Source organism: Thamnophis sirtalis, unplaced genomic scaffold (genome assembly GCF_051295495.1).
Source record: "Thamnophis sirtalis isolate CommonGarterSnake01/CBP01778 unplaced genomic scaffold, rThaSir2_p1.2 scaffold_4, whole genome shotgun sequence".
Taxonomy (NCBI): Eukaryota; Metazoa; Chordata; class Lepidosauria; order Squamata; family Natricidae; genus Thamnophis; species Thamnophis sirtalis.
In genome coordinates, this window is record NW_028261384.1 from 136008921 (window position 1) to 136029110 (window position 20190).

A 20190-nucleotide genomic window follows, 5' to 3' on the forward strand; every position below is an offset into this window, starting at 1 on the left:
CCCCTGCAGCCCAACCCTGGCAGGTAGGTAGGGAATGTTGTGTCTCCTCTCTCTCTTAAGTAAGGGTATCTAGTGGGACCCAGAAGAAGTGTCTTCTTTGTGATGGCTTCTTCCCTCTGGACCATCATCCACATGGAGATAACATTGGCTCCTAGTTTGATACTCTTTTGCAAAGCCCTGAGCACCCAGTTGTGCCAATAGGCCCATGGAACCAAGAGTGGATTGAAGCCTATCAAGTGGCTCAGTGGTGGGTTCTGGATCCTGTTCCAACCGGTAGAATTGGAATGGGCCCGGATGCATCCACATGGATGCGCTCAGCACATGAGCAGATGCATGCAGTGCACACATGCATCTTAGTGCCTCCATGAACCTCTGTGGGCCTCCACGATGCTCCAGCTGCTTCGTGGAGCAGACGCTGTATGCACTGTGCATGTGTGCGTAAGCACTGAAGACTTAAAAGACTGGTAAGGAGCTCGGGTGGGCAGGTGGGGCTTCCGGAGCACCGGAACGAAACGGTATCCGGTGCCCCGGGCAGGCTCCGGTACACCCATATTGGAGCGTACCACAGGCAACCCACCACCACCAATCAGTGGCTCAACTGATTGATTGTTATATCTAGGGGTGCACTTTTATTGTTTGTGTATTGGGTTTTTATTTTTTTTAAGCAACTGAGAGACACTGACAATGAATTGGTGGCCATATACATTTTCTTAAGAAAATAAACTCCTTAAAATGATAGGTCATGTTATTGGCTTTGACAATGGGAGTATCTCTGTGCTTAATAAAAGTTCCAAGTATCCAAGATGTCAGGGAGAAGAAACAAAGAGCTGTAGAAATTAAACCAATTCCTAAGGATTTCAGGATACAGCCTTTCTTTTCCTTATTTGGATATTGATCTTCTGGATATTCAAAACAGTCATCCATTTCTGGAAGCAAAATCAATGAATTTGGGCATCTGGGCATTCCAAATGATCAGAAATCACTTTGTTAATTTACTGCATCCCAAACAGATGTGGTATTCAGCAGGTTCTGACCAGTTCTGGAGAATCAGTAGCAGAAATTTTGAGTAGTTTACCACCTCTGACTGTCCCCGCCCCCATCTATTCTCTGCCTCCTGAGTCCCAGATGATTGGGAGGAAATGTGGATTTTGCAGTATCCTTCCCCTGGAATGGGGTGGGAATGGAGATTTTACAGTATCTTTCTCCTGACACGCCCACCAAGGCACTCCCACCAAGGCACACCCACAGAATTGGTAGTCAATTTTTTTGAATCCCACCACTGATCCCAAACTAGTATATTAAAATCTAATGAAAATGATACAACTCCTACCCTATCATTTTGATCTGAAATCTTCCCTTCTGGGCATGGAACACAGTCATAGCAGCAGAACTGATTTTCCTCAATCCCTTTCTTCCAGGATCCAGGGAAACAGGGGTCATTGCATTGGGAAAATGGAAGAACCTGGTGAGAAGCATAAAAGGTTTTGGAATGGAGATATTTAAAACAGCTTGTAATTGTTTTCTTTTTTAATTTCCCAAGAAGGTATTGGATTTTTCAACTTCATCAACTTAAAAAGATGTGGAAATTGCAATGATGTAGGAATGGTCCTGTTTGTACGGCAGGGGGTACACATAGTGGAAAAGTGGCCATTCTCATGCTTCAAATCCATCCCAAAAATGCAAACATGCCTTTTGCATTGTAATATCATATTGTCAATTTGAGGAATGTCTGAGCATTAACAAGAATTGTTTATGTTTTTTTAAAAAAACCAATAAACCAGATTTCTAAATAGGACTACCTTCAATATTGGTTTGTAATGAATTAAGCCAAGCTGATTCAATCATTTGATACCTGGTTAAAAGCTGGACTCCAGACAATCATATCTTCATCAATGAATAAATCTTTCCCTTTTGGAGCCTGGAGATCCATCTTTCCAATTCTAACTGAAATGATCTGTTTGGAAAAGTGATCAAGTTGGTGAGATCAAATCCACCAGTGGCTTCCACTTTCTCATTCAGGAATACTCTCTCCCCAGCTGAATTGTTAAAAGAAATGCCTTGAAGAAATGAATGGAGCTACTTGAAAGAGAACAAAAAAAAAAAAGAGAGAGTTGAAAGCCACATAGTAGAGAGGAGAACACCATACTTAAGTTTCATTGACTTGTTCTTACCATTCCTGTAACAATTAATAAATGTGTACACTTTGAAATTTGGTAATTGATATTTCATTGAAATGTACAGTACGTAAGATAAGAATGAACTAAAGCAGAATGAAAATAAGCTATTGGGATTACTCAAATCTGTCTTTACATAAAATAGTCCAACCTATCAACACCACCATCCCGTAAAATGCAGATGAGGAATGCAAGTCAAAATAAGCAAGGAAATGGTTGGACAACACCTATCTGCTCTAGAGAAGTCCAAATTACCAATTCCAAATGGATTAAACCCCAAGGTTTAGAAGGAAGTGGAAGATGTGATCTCAGAACCATTGAACTATATTAAAGAATGGTTGTAGGAATGCCTAGTTCAATGAAAAGAAGGACTAGAGGTGACCTGATATCAGTCTTCCAATATCTAAGGAGCTTCCACAAAGAAGAGGGGTGTCAACATATTATCCAAAGAACCTGAAGGCAGGACAAGAAGAAATTGATGGAAACTAATCAAGAAGATAACCAAGCTAGAAATAAGGAGAGATTTGCTGACAGGAAAATTAATGAGTGGTTCACCTCCAGAAATTGTGGGTGCTCCAATGCTGGAGGTATTTTTTTAAAAAAAAAAAGAGATTGGACAACCATTTGTCTGAAATTGTATTGGGTTTCCTGCTGGTGGAGAAAGCAGCAAGGTCCCTTCCAAATCTATTATTTTGTTGTCATTTATATAGTAGCTTCTCAACAATCAGAATAATGGACTAAGAGAAAAACAGAAATTAGTTCTTCTGAGTCTATTTTATACAAAAGAGAATAACAGAATTGAAAGGAATCTTGGAGGTCTTCTAGTCCAATACACTGCTCAAGGAGGAGACTTAATATCATTTTAGAGAAATCACTGCCTAATCACTTTGAAAAAAATATCCAGTGTTGGAGTTTCCACAAGTTCTGGAGGCAGGTTTTTCCATTATTTAATTATTCTCACTGTAGGAAACCGTACACCACTTCAGACAAATAGTTATCCAATCTCTTCTTTAAAACTTCCAGTGTTGGAGCATTTGCAGCATCTGGAGGCAAGTTATTCCACTGATATTTGTGTTCCACTGATATTCTTGCTCTGCATTGGATATCAGGAAGAATAGCAAGAATACTGATGATTTGTGAGTCTTTTCCTATCTCCTAGATCCTTCCCCTAGATTTGAATGTTGAACTGTAAAAATTCTCAAATGGATCTATCAAGCTATGTCATGGATTGTGAAAAGTCCAGACATTGACAAAAGAAATAATTTTCCTAGCATCCTGCATCCTGATTCATTGAAATAAAAGGAATGCAGAGAGAATACCTGACAACCCTGGAGATCTGGGTGGTCAGTTTTTTTAGCCATCATTGTTTGTTTCTTATTGAATCCCGATATGTACAGAGCCTGCAAAGCATGAGCCACAGCATAAACAGCATTGTAGACACTGTAGCTTTGGCCAGTCATTTCCATTTTAAATATTTATGCAGGAAGATCCTCCAGCTTCATTTCTGCAGTGCACTGCTTACTAGGCATTTCTTGTAATTTTGGTTTTGGAAATGACCAATCAAAAACTTGCCTCCCAAAGTTCCTGCAGAAACCCATCTTTGGAGACTGAAAAAGGATTGATGGTCTGAAGAAATTCCTTAAAACCTGCAACTGCTGTTGAATGAACAGTGAAGGAAATAGCCCCATGGAACATCTGGAGATCCCACTGGATTTGAAATCCAGATAATATGAAATCAATACAATATGATACAATAGCAGAGTTGGAAAGGACCTTGGAGGATCCTACACCGTTTCTCTTTCTTTCTCTTTCTCTGTCTGTCTGTCTATCTTTCTCTCTCTCTGTGTGTGTGTGTGTGTGTGTGTGTGTATCTCTGTCTATCTCTGTCTCTCTGTTTCTCTCTGTCTCTCTCTGTCTCTGTCTCTCTGTCTCCGTGTCTCTGTCTCTGTCTCTCTTTGTCTGTCTCTGTCTCTGTCTGTCTCTGTCTCTCTCTGTCTCTCTCTCTCTCTCTCTGTCTCTGTCTCTCTCTCTCTCTCTCTCTCTCTAGCTCTGTATAGGTATAGATATAGGTATAAGTATATATCTTTTTCTTAGTCCTAGGCTGCTTCCCTCCAGAAGAGAATGAAAGTAGCATGGTAAACCTGCAGCAGCTGAGAGCAGCAGAGCAGAGCAGCTAAGTGGAGCAGAGTGCCCACATCAGCACATCACACCTGAAAACCCTGGCAGAGGTCAGGCAACTGAAGGGCATAAAAACTGGGAAGAGAAGGATAAGTACAAAGCACTTGTGGACCTGGAGGATAGGGATAAACTTTCAAGGCAGGGAGTAGAAAGCATGTGTTTGTTAAAAACAGATCAGGCCAAACCAATCTTATTTCATTTTTTGACAAAGTGACTAAATTAGAAGGCAAGCAAAATGCTGTGGACATAGTGATTTTTTTCCTGGTGAGACAGGTCTATCAGGCAATCGGATCTATCCAAATATGGGATGGAGCCTACTACTTCCACTTTTGCCTTTCCACCCAATACAGGAGCCTTTGCAGACAGTCACTTTTGCAACAAATTATTTTTGTGTTGAATTTATATTTATTGAAGAATGGACATAGTATACTTAGACTCCAGCAAGGCATTTGACAATGTAGACCACAAAATACTTCTTGATAAACTAGAAAAATGTGGGATGGACAGCATCACCACCAGATGGATTTGTAACTGGCTGACAAGCTGTACTCAATGAATAGTCCTTAATGGTGCTACAACTACACAAGAGAAGCAAGCAGTGGGATACCACAAGGTTCCATCTTACTCTTCAATATCTGGCTAAATGTCTTAGAGGAGGATGTCTTAGATGTCTCTGCAAACATGGGACATCATTTGAGTCAATATCTGAAATATCCTAATAGCAACCAAGACAGCTCAATCAAAGTCAATTTCAACAGGAATGTTGAAAGGGAGAATGGATTAGGATAAAGTCTTGGGAAATGATGGAAATTCAGCAACACAAAAACTTTGTAATGGGCTTAAATATGAATAAATCTTTAATATATTACATAAATCCTTCATTGACAGAAATAAAAGCTTGTATGTTCCTATAGGTTTCATATGTATCTCCTGTAGACAGCAAACAATTTTTCTATTCCTTTTTTCAGCAATTTCTCCTTGGCAGAAATATCACATGTGGTACTAATTCTTCTTTATGAGTTTCTCTCTATGGTTTAGCTCAGGCCGGAAAACAATGATGTAGCACTTTGGCAGGAATATGCATCCCAGTAGTGCAGCACCAGAAGACAAGATGGAGAAGACCTCCACAGCTACCATGGCTTTGCCTTTTGTGCTCAGATAGGCTGGAAAGAAGGAGATCCACACACTGCAAAAGGCCAACATGCTGAAGGTGATGAACTTGGCTTCATTAAAGCTGTTGGGTAATTTACGGGCAAGGAAAGCCACAATAAAGCTGGCGATGGCCAAAATACCCATGTAGCCCAAGACACAGTAGAAGAAGGAAGCTGACCCCTCATTGCATTGCAAAATCATTTCATGGAGCTCTGAGTACATGTCCAACTCAGGAAATGGGGGAGATGTCGACAACCAAAGAATACAAAGAAATACTTGGAAGAGAGAGCATGAGAGGACAATAGAAAAGGCCAATCTCTTCCCCACCCATTTCCTCATCTGAGATGCTGGTTTAGTGGCCATGAAAGCCACAACCACAGTTATGGTTTTGGCCAGTACACTAGAAATGGCCACTGAGAAGGTGATGCCAAACATTGGTTGTCGGAGAAGGCAGGTCACTTTGCCAGGTTGGCTGAGGAAGAAGAAAGAGGAGAGAAAACAGAGCAGAAGAGAGACAAGCAGAGTGTAGGTGAGGGATCGGTTGTTGGCTTTGACAATGGGAGTATCCTTGTGCTTAACAAAAGTTCCAAGTACCCAAGATGTCAAGAGGAAGAAACCAAGAGCTGCTGAGGATAAACCAATTCCTAAAGTTTCTTCAAATGTTAGAAATGCCACCAGTTTCAGGATACAGCCATTGTTTTCTTTATTTGGATAATGATCTTCTGAACATTCAAAACAGTCATCCATATCTGGAATAAAAGTCAAGGAATTTACCATCTAGGCGTTCCATATTATTGAAACTCACTTTATTTATCATATGCCTCCTAAAGTAGTATATTAAAGTTTCCTAAAAACTTACCATTTAGATCTGAAATCTTTCCTTCTGGGCATGGAACACAGCCATAGCAACAGAAATGATTCCCCTCAATCCCTTTTTTCCAGTATCCAGGGAAACAAGGCTCATTACATCGAGCAAGCGGAGGAACCTGGTGATAAAGCATAGAAGGTTTTGAAAACGGAGGGTTTTTAAAACAGTTTCTGATTTTTCATTTTAATGGAGTGAAATTATTTCTGACTTCTAAAATGGATGTTGAATTAACTAGGGTTTATAATGTACATTAAAAAGATGTAGAGATTAAAATGACATACAAAAGGTCCTGTATGAAGGGCAAGGTGAATAAATCATTGAATGTGTTGACAAAGTGATGGAAGAATTGCCATTCTTGTGATTCCTAATGAAAATGCAATCCAAGTATGCAAACACAGTTTTTGCACTGTAATTTAATTAATGCTTGACCATGAACAACATTGGTAAAGAATGTGCCGTTTTTATATTAAAAATAGAAATTCGATTTCTAAAGAGACTATGTTCAATATGAGTTCATAATTGATTAAAGTATGGTTGATTAATGTCATCTCTGTTCAATTGTGGTATAATCAAATACAATAGATTCAGTCTAAAGAATAAGCCTATCTTCTCATCAAAGTCCAAGTAGAAGTGCAGAACTCCAAATGAATTTGCAAATAGGTTGCAAATTCAAAAACTACAAAAAACCTGTGGTGAGATTACAATATTAAAGCAAGTCAAATGAAATTATTCATCATGCAAAGGCATGCTGTGTTGCCTTAAGATGGGGTGGGGTGGGAGTTTAAACAAAACAACATATATCAAAGGGAGGAAAAAACGAAAGAGTCCAGCAAGGGGTTGAAATAAATCAGCATTCAACCATTGATAAACTTTTAAAGCAAAAAACAAAATAAACCAATGATTTCAAAAGTGAACATTAAGATCCCATGCTTAAGAAAATGAAACTGCTGATCGGAAGATGTATATGACCAATGACTTTTGGATTACTTCCAGATTTCTTCAAGTCTCTCTTTCCAAAATGGGCCCACGGTTGTTCAAAAGTAATCTTGGGTCATTTCTAAGTACTCCCATTCTCATCCAGGGAGCAGCACTGCCAAGAAACCAGATTTGGCAGTAAAATCAGCAAATTTTTGTTCAGAGAAAAGGTCTTATCATGCAGCAGCCACCTTGGGGAGGAGTCTCCAGTGGTGGGATTCAAATAATTTAACAACCGGTTCTCTGCCCTAATAACCAGCATGGTAGGTGGGGCTTGGTGGTCATGTAACTGGGTGGGTGTGGACAACGCATCATCACTCACGTTGATGGGCGCTTCGCCTTAGCTGTTACAATGTAATAAGGGTTAACCAGAGAGGCAGTTTCTGTAAGCAGGGCAATAAAGATTAAGCTAGAAACAACACCAGAATGTTTCCTTCCTGCCTTCCTTACAGGATTAGCCCTGTAAAGTGGGAAAAAACAAAACATTTCTTCCAACAACCGGTTCTCCGAACAGCTGAGAAAGTTACCAGCTGGTTCTCTTGAATAGGTGTGAACTGGCTGAATCCCACCACTGGGAGTCTCCCATCAAATGTGGCTAGTTGATCCAGGATAAACTATGACATTTTTTTTAACTTTTGGGAAGATTTGGGATATATATGATGCTGTGGCAAACTTTCTACAAATAGATTACAATAAAAGTTTGTTAAAAGGGGCTTTTGGAACTTTAATTTCATTTTGTTTTAGTATTAGTATTCTTCCTATTAACCATTTTATCACTAATATAATATATAGAAGAGAAGTCATTAGATGTATTGGTTGAAAAATTGTGAGATGTGGGCTGTTTCTAAACTGGTGGGAATCAATGATGTAGTAATGTATTAATCACGGAAGAATAACAGATACAGATTAATAAAGTTGGAAGGACTCCTGTAGGTCATCTAGTCCAACCCCTCACCCAAGCAGACCCTACACCATTTATGACAGATGGCAATCCAGTCTCTTCTTGAAAGCTTCCAGTGATGAAGCCCTCACAATGTCCGAAGACAACTTCTATCCAATTGGTTGATTGCTCTCAGTGTCAGAATATTTCTCCTTATTTCCAGGTTGAACCTCTCCTTGTTCAGTTTCCATCCATTATTCCTTGTCTGGCATTCAGATGCTTTGGAAAATAGCTTGAATATATGTATAAAGGTTTACATTTTTTATGCATCTTTCTCTTTTTTAAAATGTTTTTGTGTTTTTCCTTGTTTGATCTTTTTCTTTTTTGGATTTTTCTGAGTTTCATATTTTAAGTTTGCCTTGGATGAAATAAAATTAAAAAGATGCAAAAAGCATGGTTGATTAAATCCATACCTGATTAAAAGTTGGGTGCCAAACAATCCTGTTGTCATCAATGGATAATTCCTTCCCTTTTGTAGCACTGGCTTCCATCTTTCCAACTCTAATTCTCTGAAAGGATCTGTTTGGAAAAGTGATCAAGTTGGTGATGTCGAATCCGCCTGTTGCTTCCCCTTTCTCATTCAGGAAGACTCTCTCCCCAGCTGAATTGTTAAAAGAAATACCTTGAAGAAATGAATGGAGCTACGTGAAAGGGAATGAAAGACAGAAGGAGTTGAAAGCATGATGATAGAGAGGAGACCATCAAATTAAAGTTCCATTCACTCATTTGCACATATGTGCTAGTTGATCCAGACTCTAGGGGACAGTGCTCACCTCCATTTCAAAGCCGAAGAGCTAGCGTTGACCGAAGACATCACCATGGTCATGTGGATGGCATGACTATGATGATTCGTTACTTTTAAAGCCCTTCATGGTATCGGACCTGGGTACGTGAGAGATCGCCTCCTGCCAATTACCTCCCTATGACCAATTAGATCCCACAGATTAGGCCTCCTCTGGGTTCCATCAGCTAGCCAATGTCGACTGTCGACCACCCGGAGGAGGGCCTTCTCTGTGGCAGCTCCGGCCCTCTGGAACAATCTCCCCGTGGAGATCCGGACCCTCACCATCCTTCAGGCTTTCCGCAAAGCCGTTAAGACCTGGCTGTTCCAGCAGGCCTGGGGCTGATGAGTTCCCAGCCCCACTCGAATTGCGTGGCTGTTGCGAGTTTTTAATTCCATTTTCTGTATTTTGTTTTTTTGTCTTGTTGTTTTCTTTATATTGTCCCCATTCCTTATGGTTTGTTAGCCACCCTGAGTCCCTCCTGGGAATAGGGCGGCATACAAGTTTAATAAACGATAACGACGACAATGACTAAACATTGAAGGCACACAGAACGCTGTTACCTTTCCACCAAAGGTGGTTCCTATTTTTTCTCATTGCACTTTTATGTGCTTTCAAACTGCTAGGTTGGCAGAAGCTGGGACAAGTAATGGGACCTCACTCCATTATGTGACCCTAGCGATTCAAACCACCGAACTGCCAACCTTTACCTCTTAGCCGCTGAGGCACCATGTCTCATTTTCCCATCCCTATAATAATTACTAAATATGTACACTTATAAATTTGATACTTGATATTGCATGGAAATGTAAATATGAACTCTGTTATTAATTTGGTAATGTTAAGGAAAGAATGAACCAAATCAAAATGAATATAGGCTTTCGGAATTATGCCAATTCCTATTATTTAGGTCCACTAATTAAATAAGTAATTATACCTGGAGCATATCTAACATTTCCTCATTTGTAGAAAGTTATTTGATAGTCTGAAATCCCTTAGTTAAAACTTTAATGTCTGAGATCCAAATATTCTTCAACAGATAGATGAGAGATAATGATCATTGCAAACAGGATTATTTCATACTATCTATGCCACATATGAGAAGGTTTGTTAGGAATATAATCTAATGGTTGGGTTGGCAAGATATAAATCATGTAACAATGCTATACCTGTTTCTTTAAATCATACTGTAAAATGTGGTTGGTTGCTGTTTCCTCAATCGGCCATAAGAGGGAGCCAGAATGACTGTTAGCTCTCTGTTTGTTAGATGCTGATCTGATCTCAGTGTTTTGGAAGCTGGCTGTTAGAAAGTGCTGTGAGCTATTGTAAGTTTTGCAACTGCTAGCAAACTTTGAGTACCAGACTGTTTGTATGATTATGCACGATGTTATTTGGATTATCCCTTAACTGAAAGACATTGATGACTATCTTATCCGTGTATGACTTGGACTGTTTGATGGACTCTGATACCTCTATTTCCACCAAAGTAAAAGCCTATTTAAACTGCAGTGTCTCTGTATGCTGGTCTGTGTGTTCTCCAACACTACTCTCACAATGCTTCTCTGAACGTACTCCCTCTCCCAATGGGGAGCCTACTTAACAAGGATCACCACTTAATTTTTTAAAATATCTGATAGACACAGAAAACTCACCCTGGAACCAGGGATAGGTTGCTGCCAGCATTGCTGCCGGTTTGGTGCACCCCCAAAAATTGCATATAAATAGGTTTGCACATGTGCAAAATGATAAAAAATAAAAATAAAAAATTGTTTAAATGAAAATTGTTCTGCACATGCTCAGAATCTAAAATCAAGATGGCGCCACCATAGGAGAACTGGTTTGAGGGCATGGCAGGCTTGGGTCTTTGCCGATTCCAGTGACCAAGGCTGCCAAACCACTACCAGTTTTGCTGAACCGGTCCGAATCAGTAGGAACCCATCACTGCCTATAACATATTCAAAGTTCATGGAAACGGATCAAAAATTGGCTGGAGGCAATAACAGGGGTTAAAATAGAATGGAAACCTGAAGTTTTTTTAAATTAGGAATAATGTCTGCGAAATACAAAAAAAAAATCCAGAATTTAATGCTACATATAATTACGGCGGCAAGGATTGCCTTTGCCCAGAAATGGAAAAACAAATTAATTCCAAGCGAAGATGAAATAATAAGAAAGGTTATGGATTGTGCTGAAATAGACAAACTAACTAAAGAAATCCAGGGAAAGGAAGAATCCGAATTCCACCAGATATGGGATGAATGGTATAGGTGGATGGAGGAAAGAAACAAGAATCAATGAAGGAATATAACAAAACTCAAAAAATAATAGTTATGAGTAAAATAAGAGAGTTAGGAATGGTGAAATCCAAATGAAATACAATAGAAGGGTAAATAATATAAGGTGAGCGGTATTGATTGATAATTGCTATTAGAAAGAACAGGAAGCTCCTGTTCGTATTGTATTGTGTAAATGTGGTGTACGTCTAAGTTTTGTGTGTGTGTACTTTACATGTTTGTTAATAAAAAATAAAAAACCACACAGAAGTATCGATTATTTTCGGAACAGACAATTAAAAGTAATTTAAATTATCATTCTTATTACTTATTAGGCAAACTAAGATGATTTCCTAAATAATTCCTACACAGACCTAAACCATGATTTATAAGGTAGGGTCTCAATGACCAGAATAATAGAAACCTGTTTTTCTGTATCTATTCTATACAGAACAGAATAAGAGTTGGGAAATGATTTTGGAGGTTTCCTAGTTCAGCCCATTGCTTAAGGATGAGACCCTACATCTGTGATGGAGAATCTACGACTACCTGTGGCATGTGGAGCCATATCTGCCAGCACAGGAGCCATCAGCTCCAGGCACATGCGCATGCCAGCCAGCTGATTTTCAGCCATTTTCACCTTCCCCAGACTCCAGGAAAGACTCCGCAGCCTAGGGAGGGCAAAAAAGAAGCTCAACGGGCTTCCCAGAAGTTCAGAAATGATCCGTTCCTGGCTTCCAGAGGGCCTCCGGGGAGGCTGGAAGGCCATTTTTGTTCTCCCCAGGCTCCAGGAAAGCTTCCAGAACTTCATTTCCAAACTTCCGGTAGGTCTGTTGGGTCCATTTTTCATACTCCTCAGGTTCTGGAGGCTTTCCTGGAGCCTGAGGAGGGTGAAAACAGCCTCCTCTGCCTCCCCGGAAAAATACCAAGCTCAGTGTCACAATGTTTTTTTTGTTTTGCCAGCTGTGCTTATACTCTGAGACATACGGTAGACTGACTCTTATCTGTAAGCTTACTACACATGTCCTTTTGTCTTCTTCTTTCTCTTTCTCTGTTTGCCTGTCAAGGAGGTAGGCTAGGAACTTTGCCAAAATGTAGTCATTAGCTAGTAAGTTTATTTGTTATTTATTTTACAATAAAAATGTGTTTCTTAGAATATACCTCGGGTTTATTTTACTTAATTATAAAGTATACTTCAAGGAAAACCATGGTTCATCCTTCAATAAGCACAGGGCTGAATTTCCAACCCTCACACTCAGCTTGGAGGCAAGCAGTGGTGCACGCGTGGGGGAGGGATGGAGCATGGAGGAGGTTGTGCACGCATGCACATATGGGGCCACACTTTGCATTATGGGGCCTGGATGCGCATGCGCTATCACTCATGCACACACACATTTTTGCCACCCAACGACAAAAATGTTAGCCATCCCCGCCCTATACCATTTCTGACAAACAGCTGCACAATCGCATTATAAAAATTTCCCGCAATGAAGTTCCACATGCAAACTATTCAACAAATGACTTTTTATCCATGACAGGAAATTCCTCCTTATGTGACTGTGTTTTATACTTAACTTGATGCCCCATGCAGAAAATATTAAGATTTATCCACAATCATTTCAAAATATATTTCAATAGGAAGCTGCTCATTGAAATAAAAGAATTTCCGAAGGCAGAGAGAATACCTGCCAAGCGTGTAAATATGGATAGTCAGTTTTTTTACTCCTCATAGTTTTTTTAATATTATATCTCTGTGTGAGTAGTGCTTGTAAAGCATGAGCCACAGCATAGACAGCGTTGTAGATACTGTAACTTTGACCAGTCATTTCCATTTCAAACACAGGCCCAGGAAGATCCTCCAGCTTCATCTCCACTGTACATTTCCTATTGTGCATTTCTTTTAAGTCTGATTTCAGAAGTGAGCACTCAAAGGCTTGTTCCCAAACATCCTTCAGAAACCCATCTCTGGAGTCTGAAAGAGGATTGATGATCTGAAGAAATTCCTTGAAACCTGCAACATCTATTGAATGAACATTGAAAGAAATAGCCCCGTGGAACATCTGGAGATCCCAACGGATTTGAAATCCTGATAGTACAAAATCAATCTGTGCAGTTATGATCCACACCTTTCTATATAAGGTCATTTGCTTGCTTTCAGGGTCTATTATAAATGTGGCAATCCTTATCCACATAATTGTTGATGATTCTCCATAGACAAGAAATGCATTGGCTTTGCTGTTCATCAAATAGATGGAAATCATTTGAACTGTTTGAAATGATAATTGACAAGATTCCAAGTGGACTAGTCGGGAAAGCCTTTGTATGAACGATGAACAGATTCCGTTCTCAGAAAGCAAGGGTTGCATTTTCTGTAAGAAATGTTCTCCACTGTGGTTATCAACAGCAAAAATCCCAATCCATGTCCACTTGAAATAATGAAGCAGTTGGATAATCCCAATGTACTGATCCTCCTCTTTGGGGATCATGAAATAAAGTGAAGAGAGCATACTGGTCTGGAATTCCTCTTGGGCTAATGAGCCATAGGTCAGCTAAAAGAAAATGAAGTAGGATTCTGTTCAATTATTAAATCAAATATGATTTTTAGTGTAGTTTTCTTATAAAATATATCCAAGGAACAATGTTTTCGTAGAAATATTTTAAATATAAATATGGATATGAATTTCTTGACATTCCTTCAATCACATAAAAGGTAAAGATTCCCCTCACACATATGTGCTAGTCGTTCCTGACTCTAGGGGGCAGTGCTCATCTCCGTTTCAAAGCCGAAGAGCCAGCGCTGTCGAAAGATGTTTCCGTAATCATGTGACTAGCATGATTAAATGCCGAAGGCGCTCAGAACACTGTTACCTTCCCACCAAAGGTGGTCCCTATTTTTCAACTTGCATTTTTTATGTGCTTTCGAACTGCTAGGTTGACATGACAGAAGCTGGGAGAAGTAACAGGAGCTCACTCTGTTATGCAGCACTAGGTATTTGAATCACTGAACTGTTGACCTCCTGATCGACAAGCTTAGCATCTTAGCCACTGAGTCACCACATCTTCTTTCAAACACATAGAGGAGATCAATTGTTTTAATAAAGGCAAAGAGTACTACATTCAAATCTTCCCCCAGGTAGGGAATGTCTCCAAATACTCACTTTCAGTCATTTCTATTGTTATTTCAGAGAAGAGTGCTAAGTAGTAGATTTTAAGCCATGCAGAACACCTTAACAAAAACCCAGGCACAATGTTTGAGGCTCATTAATTATTCCATCACAAGAACAACAAAATATAGAATTTTTTTCTTAACTCCAGCTTACTTGTGGAATATTGAAGAATCCAATAAGTTCAGCTATGTAAGATGATGTATCAAAATCCAGTCCTCCAATGATAGCCATGAGATTCTTCTGGTAATCACATTTGTAGTTGGGCACAAATTCCTGGGATTTGAAAAGCAGGTCCAGAGTGGTACGATAGGTCATCCTTGGGTTGTGGTAACTGTCATAGATATGGAACCCGAGAGTGACATTGGGTAAGATCTGGGAGTCCTCATTGATCTCCTTCACAGCAAAGGCCAAGGAAAGGACATGTTGGTGAAATTTGGTGATTACACTGCAAATATTTTAAAGTTGAAAAAGTAAGTTGACAATCCTCATCATTTTTGTATGAACAACAAACAATTTTTTCTCTGACAGTAGTAAAAAGATAATTATCTTTCTAAAATTCTTAATAATCTCTACAGAGGGATCCTTGGTACTCTATGAGCTTTCTTTTAAAAAAAAAGATATTTTTATTATACAATTTTCTTCATTTTAAATCATAATTTCTTCTTTGCAACAACTCTATACTTGTTTATATCCACAATTTTGTTATATATACCATTATATACATTATAGAGTTATCATTCTAAATATATTTTTACATTTTTGTAACATCTTATCATTATATACTATTATACACAATAAATATTCTTTATCTTACATTATATTTACACTTATTCCCAATTTCTGATTCCTTAATCATCTTTCATTATTAGTTTTCTAATCTTTGCATCTACTGTCAAGCCAATCATTTGATCCATCCCAAATTAAATAGTATTCTGTTTCTCCTTGGTCTTTGATTTTCATCATTAACCTATTCATCTCAGTACAGCCTAATATCTTCTTTATTACCATTTCCTCAGAGGGTATATTTCTGTTTTTCCAGTTTTGAGCATATATTGTTCTAGCCACTGTTATTACTTGTAATATTAAATATTGGAATTTTTTTTGGGGGGGGGTTAATCTTTACCTGATAATATGCCTAATAGGAATAGTTCTGGTTTTAACTCTATTTGCTGTTTTACATTTCCTTTAACCATTTTAAAATCCTTATCCATTTTTTTTTTGCTGAGGAACAGGTCCACCAGTATGCTCCCTGTATCTGTTTGTGCTTGGTGGCTTTCTTGCAAACATTTCATTACTCAAAAAAATAACATTATCACTGCCTTGCACTGAGGATGTTATCTAGTTTGGATAATGAAATGTCTGCAAGAAAATAATCAATCTCAGAGAGCATCAAGGACCCCTCATTTTAATCCTGAGCTACAAATATTCTCCTTTATTGATAATTTACGCAGAGTTCAAATTTACTTTTTAAACAGTATTTCCATGACTTTCAACTAATGTATACTGCAACCAATATAGCAATAGCAATAGCAGTTAGACTTATATACCGCTTCATAGGGCTTTCAGCCCTCTCTAAGCAGTTTACAGAGTCAGCATATCGCCCCCACAGTCTGGGTCCTCATTTCACCCACCTCGGAAGGATGGAAGGCTGAGTCAACCTTGAGCTGGTGAGATTAGAACTGCTGAACTGCAGATAACAGTCAGCTGAAGTGGCCTGCAGTACTACACCCTAACCACTGCGCCACCTCGGCTTTTCACTATAAGCAGTGACTTGTTCAAAGTGCTGTATTTATTTTCTATGAGATTTTCAGAAAATCTTGAAAACAATGTAAAGAAGATTATTTCTTCTGCCAGAATCAGTTGCCATTGAAAGGCACAGAGATTACAATTCAAGCCAGAATTATTTCTATTAGGTATTATTACAGAAGGCTATAGCAAAAGGTCACTATACTTAATACTTCACATCCTAACAGCAGCAAGAATGGTGCATGCACAGCAGTGGAAAAGTGAAAATACCCCTTCAGAAAAGGAGATGATAAGGAAGATGTTAACATGTGCAGAAATGGCTAGATTAGTATTAGAATTTAAAAAAACAAAGGAGAGAAGAATATTATGACATATGGAATACATTTTTCAATGGCTGGAAACACGAGGTGGGAGTCAGAACACAAAATAAATTAGACTAGGTAGACCTGAAATAAGAGATTATATATGTATTAGAATGAATAAATTGATCAAAAATAATTGTATAAGACTGGCACTGTGTAAATAGTATTCATGTTATTTGTCTTGAACTTTGGTTTCTATGGTGCATGAAACACCAGGATGTTTCATGAAAAGAAGGACTAGGGAAGACATGATAGCAGTGTTCCAATATCTCAGGGGCTGCCACAAAGAAGAGGGAGTCAAACTATTCTCCAAAGCACCTGAGTGTAGAACAAGAAGCAATAAGTGGAAACTAATCAAGGAGAGAAGCAATTTAGAACTGAGGAGAAATTTCCTGACAGTTAGAACAATTAATCAGTGGAACAACTTGCCTCCAGAATGTTGTGAATGCTCCAACACTGGAAGTTTTTAAGATGATGTTGGATAAACATTTGTCTGAAGTGGTGTAGAGTTTCCTGCCTAGGCAGGGTTGGACTAGAAGACCTCCAAGTTCCCTTCCAATTCTGTTATTCTAAGAGGGTTCGATACACACACACAGACTGTGTTCGATACACACACACAGACACAGACAGACAGACACACATTGAAATGCTAAAATAAAATTTAAATTGGCCCAGAAAATAAATAAATTCATAACGAAAATTTACAAATATTTATTAGAAATAACATTAGAAGAAGAAAAAATTTAAAGGTTGCATGATAGCATGGGCCAAAAACTTTGGTTACAACATAGATCTAGTGGATTGGGAAAGAATTTGGAACACAAATTATAAACTAACATGATCAGTAGCACTTAAAGAAAATATATACAAAATGTTTTATTGTTGGCATTTACTGCCAACAAGATTGGCTAAAATGTACCCAAACATGAATCTGAGCTGCTGGAAGTGTAAAAAAGTACAAGGGACTTTTTATCATATATGGTGGACCTGCCCAGAAACATAAAAATATTAGACAAAAATTGGGAAATAGGTGCAAGAAATTACAGAACAGATAAAATACAAACCCAAAATCTTTCTGCTGGGAATAATCAAAGGGAAATAAACAAAGAAAATTAAGTACATATTAACACATCTGCTAACCACAGCTAGAATAGCATTTGCCCAATGCTGGAAACAAAATAATATCCCCTCGGACGAATTAGTGATACAAAAAACTTTGGATTGTGCAGAGATGGAAAAAGTAACATTGAAATTAAAAGATAAAGAAGATTCAGAATATTATGAAATGTGGAACAATTGGTACAAATGGCTGCAAAACAGGAATAAAATTAAATTAAGCTAAATATATATGTATATAAATATATATAGAACTGTGTATAAAGGTGTGTAAATATGCTGTAGAAGGGGAATATTATATACATGTACAAGTATGATGACATAATAATGTTGATATGATGACTGTAAGGTAATGTAGAAGGGAAAAATAATAAAACAATCTGCTAAAAATGAAATGACAGATTATATTAAAAGAACTCTACAGTAATGAACAAATAGTTTTTGCTCATATAAGGGATTTTTCTGGAGATCTGGCTAAGATTAGATATAGAAAAATTTTCTTACAGTGGTATGTTGTAAGTTGTTATATCAGGGTTTTCATTAAAGTTAATTTCAACAAAGTGGTAAATGAGGTGAGACACCACCCCACCAATGATGAGGTATCCAGGCTGGTACCACTCATGTGGAACAAGGAAAGCATCACTTGCAGGGCAGCTCAGAGTAACTACTTTGTGCACCAAAAACATCAGAAGAAACATCTTGATGCTTTTGTTATTGTGAACATGTTCGTCTTTCTTCCTACCCATAGGGAAGCATATATAATCCAATTCTTCATCTACAGATAGACCTATGGATTATATTTGTGAATACATCTAATGAGAATATCAATCATTTTCTTTTTGAAGATCCATGGGAGTACACATTTTTATCTTGAATATCACAAGGATTTGAACGGATACTCTGGAAGAAGAGAACAGTGTGTGGAAACATGAAGCAGTGAATCTGACAGAGACATTATTATCCCTTGTAGCAAACCCCTTGTGAGTCAAGAGTTACTTTATAGCCAAACAGAAACCTTCATCATTGTTGAATTTTAACGTCCTTTTGTGCAGCCTTTGATGTTTTGGTCTAGCTAACACATTGATTCCTCTAAGAGATAATTATTTTGTTTTGATGAGATAATTGGCGAATGGTCCAACTATTGTTTAAAATGAATAAATGTCAATGAAAGTTGTACAAGAGAGATTTGCAATATAATGTGTATTACATTTCAATTGAATAAATAAAAACTGCTTTTTTTCAAGGTACCATGTTTTAATTTCTACCAATTTTTCACAAAATGGAATATGGACGTATTCTATAACAACAACATCAGGATGTCAATTTTTTTTCTCTTTACCACTTGTACAACTTACTTATGGAATCTTGAAGAAACCTACAATTTCAGCAATATAAGATAGAATAGAATAATACTTGGTGGGATGAAACCCAAAAATGGGACATACAGCTAGAAGGATTTAAATTATTTAAAAGAAATAGACCAAATAAAAGAGGAGGTGGAGTATATATAAGAAATAACTACATCTCTACAGAAATAGAGCACAACAATGATGAAAACTATCTTGAATGCATCTGGATCGGTACTTTCTTTTACAGGAGCCGAGTGAGGGGCGCGGTCAAGAAAGCAAAGCTGGGTGCACCGGACACAAAGGGACTTCGTATGCTGTAGCAAACGCCGCATCCATAAAGTTTGTGGTAGTCCCGGAATTGACCAGGGCATGGGCCAAAATTCTCTGCAGACTACCCAACAAGAACAATGTGTCTAATGCTGCTAACACCTTATGCCATGGCCTGTCCACCTCTGTTCGGCCTGTGCCCAACCTAAAGTTTCCTTCAGATTTGGCTCTGCCCGTGTCCCGACACATTGTTCTGGAGCTGAGAGATAGGTTTTAGACCTCGCAGCCCCCCTTCTCTTCTTAGAGCATGCTGTACCTAGATGTCCAAGAGCCCCACAATAAAAACACAATCCCCCCTGCATGCCATCTGTCCATCTCCATGCACGACACTCGGGGTTTGGTGGCATCCAACTCCATGGGCTCCTCCCGTGCAATTGTAGTCTCCTGAGGGACCGGCACCTTAGTGGTCTCCTGGGACGCGTGGTGAGGCCTCTGCCTCTGCAGATGGGCATCTATCCAGAGGCACAAGTGGACCAACACATCGAACGTCGGTGGCCTGTCCACCCTCACCAGCTCATCCTGCAGGTCATCGGACAGCCCATCCTGAAAAGTATCCATGAGGGCTGGCTCATTCCAAGCTAAGTCCTGACTAAGCAGCTGGAATTCACTGACATAATCCTGCAAGGAGCCATGGCCCTGCTGCAGCAACTTGAGTAGTCAGGTGTCTGTTTCCCCCTTAATGGGATCATCATACATCAGCCTGAGATGGTTACAAAAGCCCTGGAAATCATCCAGCTAAGGGCTAGGCTGAGATAGCAACGGAGTAGCCCAATGAGCTGCT

The 20190-nt window shown here is 38.8% G+C and overlaps 1 protein-coding gene across 1 annotated transcript; it reads right to left on the reverse strand.

Annotated features, from left to right (window-relative positions):
- Positions 1 to 5328: 5328 nt before the first annotated feature.
- Positions 5329 to 19967, reverse strand: LOC148046813 (vomeronasal type-2 receptor 26-like). The gene is made up of 5 exons (XM_087714980.1): positions 19920 to 19967; positions 14663 to 14902; positions 13028 to 13891; positions 6364 to 6490; positions 5329 to 6253 (listed from the first exon to the last, which is right to left on the reverse strand). Exons 1-5 carry the CDS (start codon positions 19965 to 19967, stop codon positions 5355 to 5357), a joined length of 2178 nt encoding a protein of 725 aa, XP_087571106.1. The 3' UTR covers positions 5329 to 5354.
- Positions 19968 to 20190: the final 223 nt, after the last annotated feature.

Coding starts and splice junctions, on each gene's coding strand:
- LOC148046813 (XM_087714980.1), bottom strand. CDS start 19,967: ATGGATACTTTTCAGGATGGGCTGTCCGATGACCTGCAGGATGAGCTG. Junction 14,903..19,919: donor ATGACCTGCAGGATGAGCTG/GTGAGGGTGGAC, acceptor TTTGCTGTGAAG/GAGATCAATGAGGACTCCCA. Junction 6,491..13,027: donor CATATTTACACGCTTGGCAG/GTATTCTCTCTG, acceptor CTTTATCACCAG/GTTCCTCCGCTTGCTCGATG.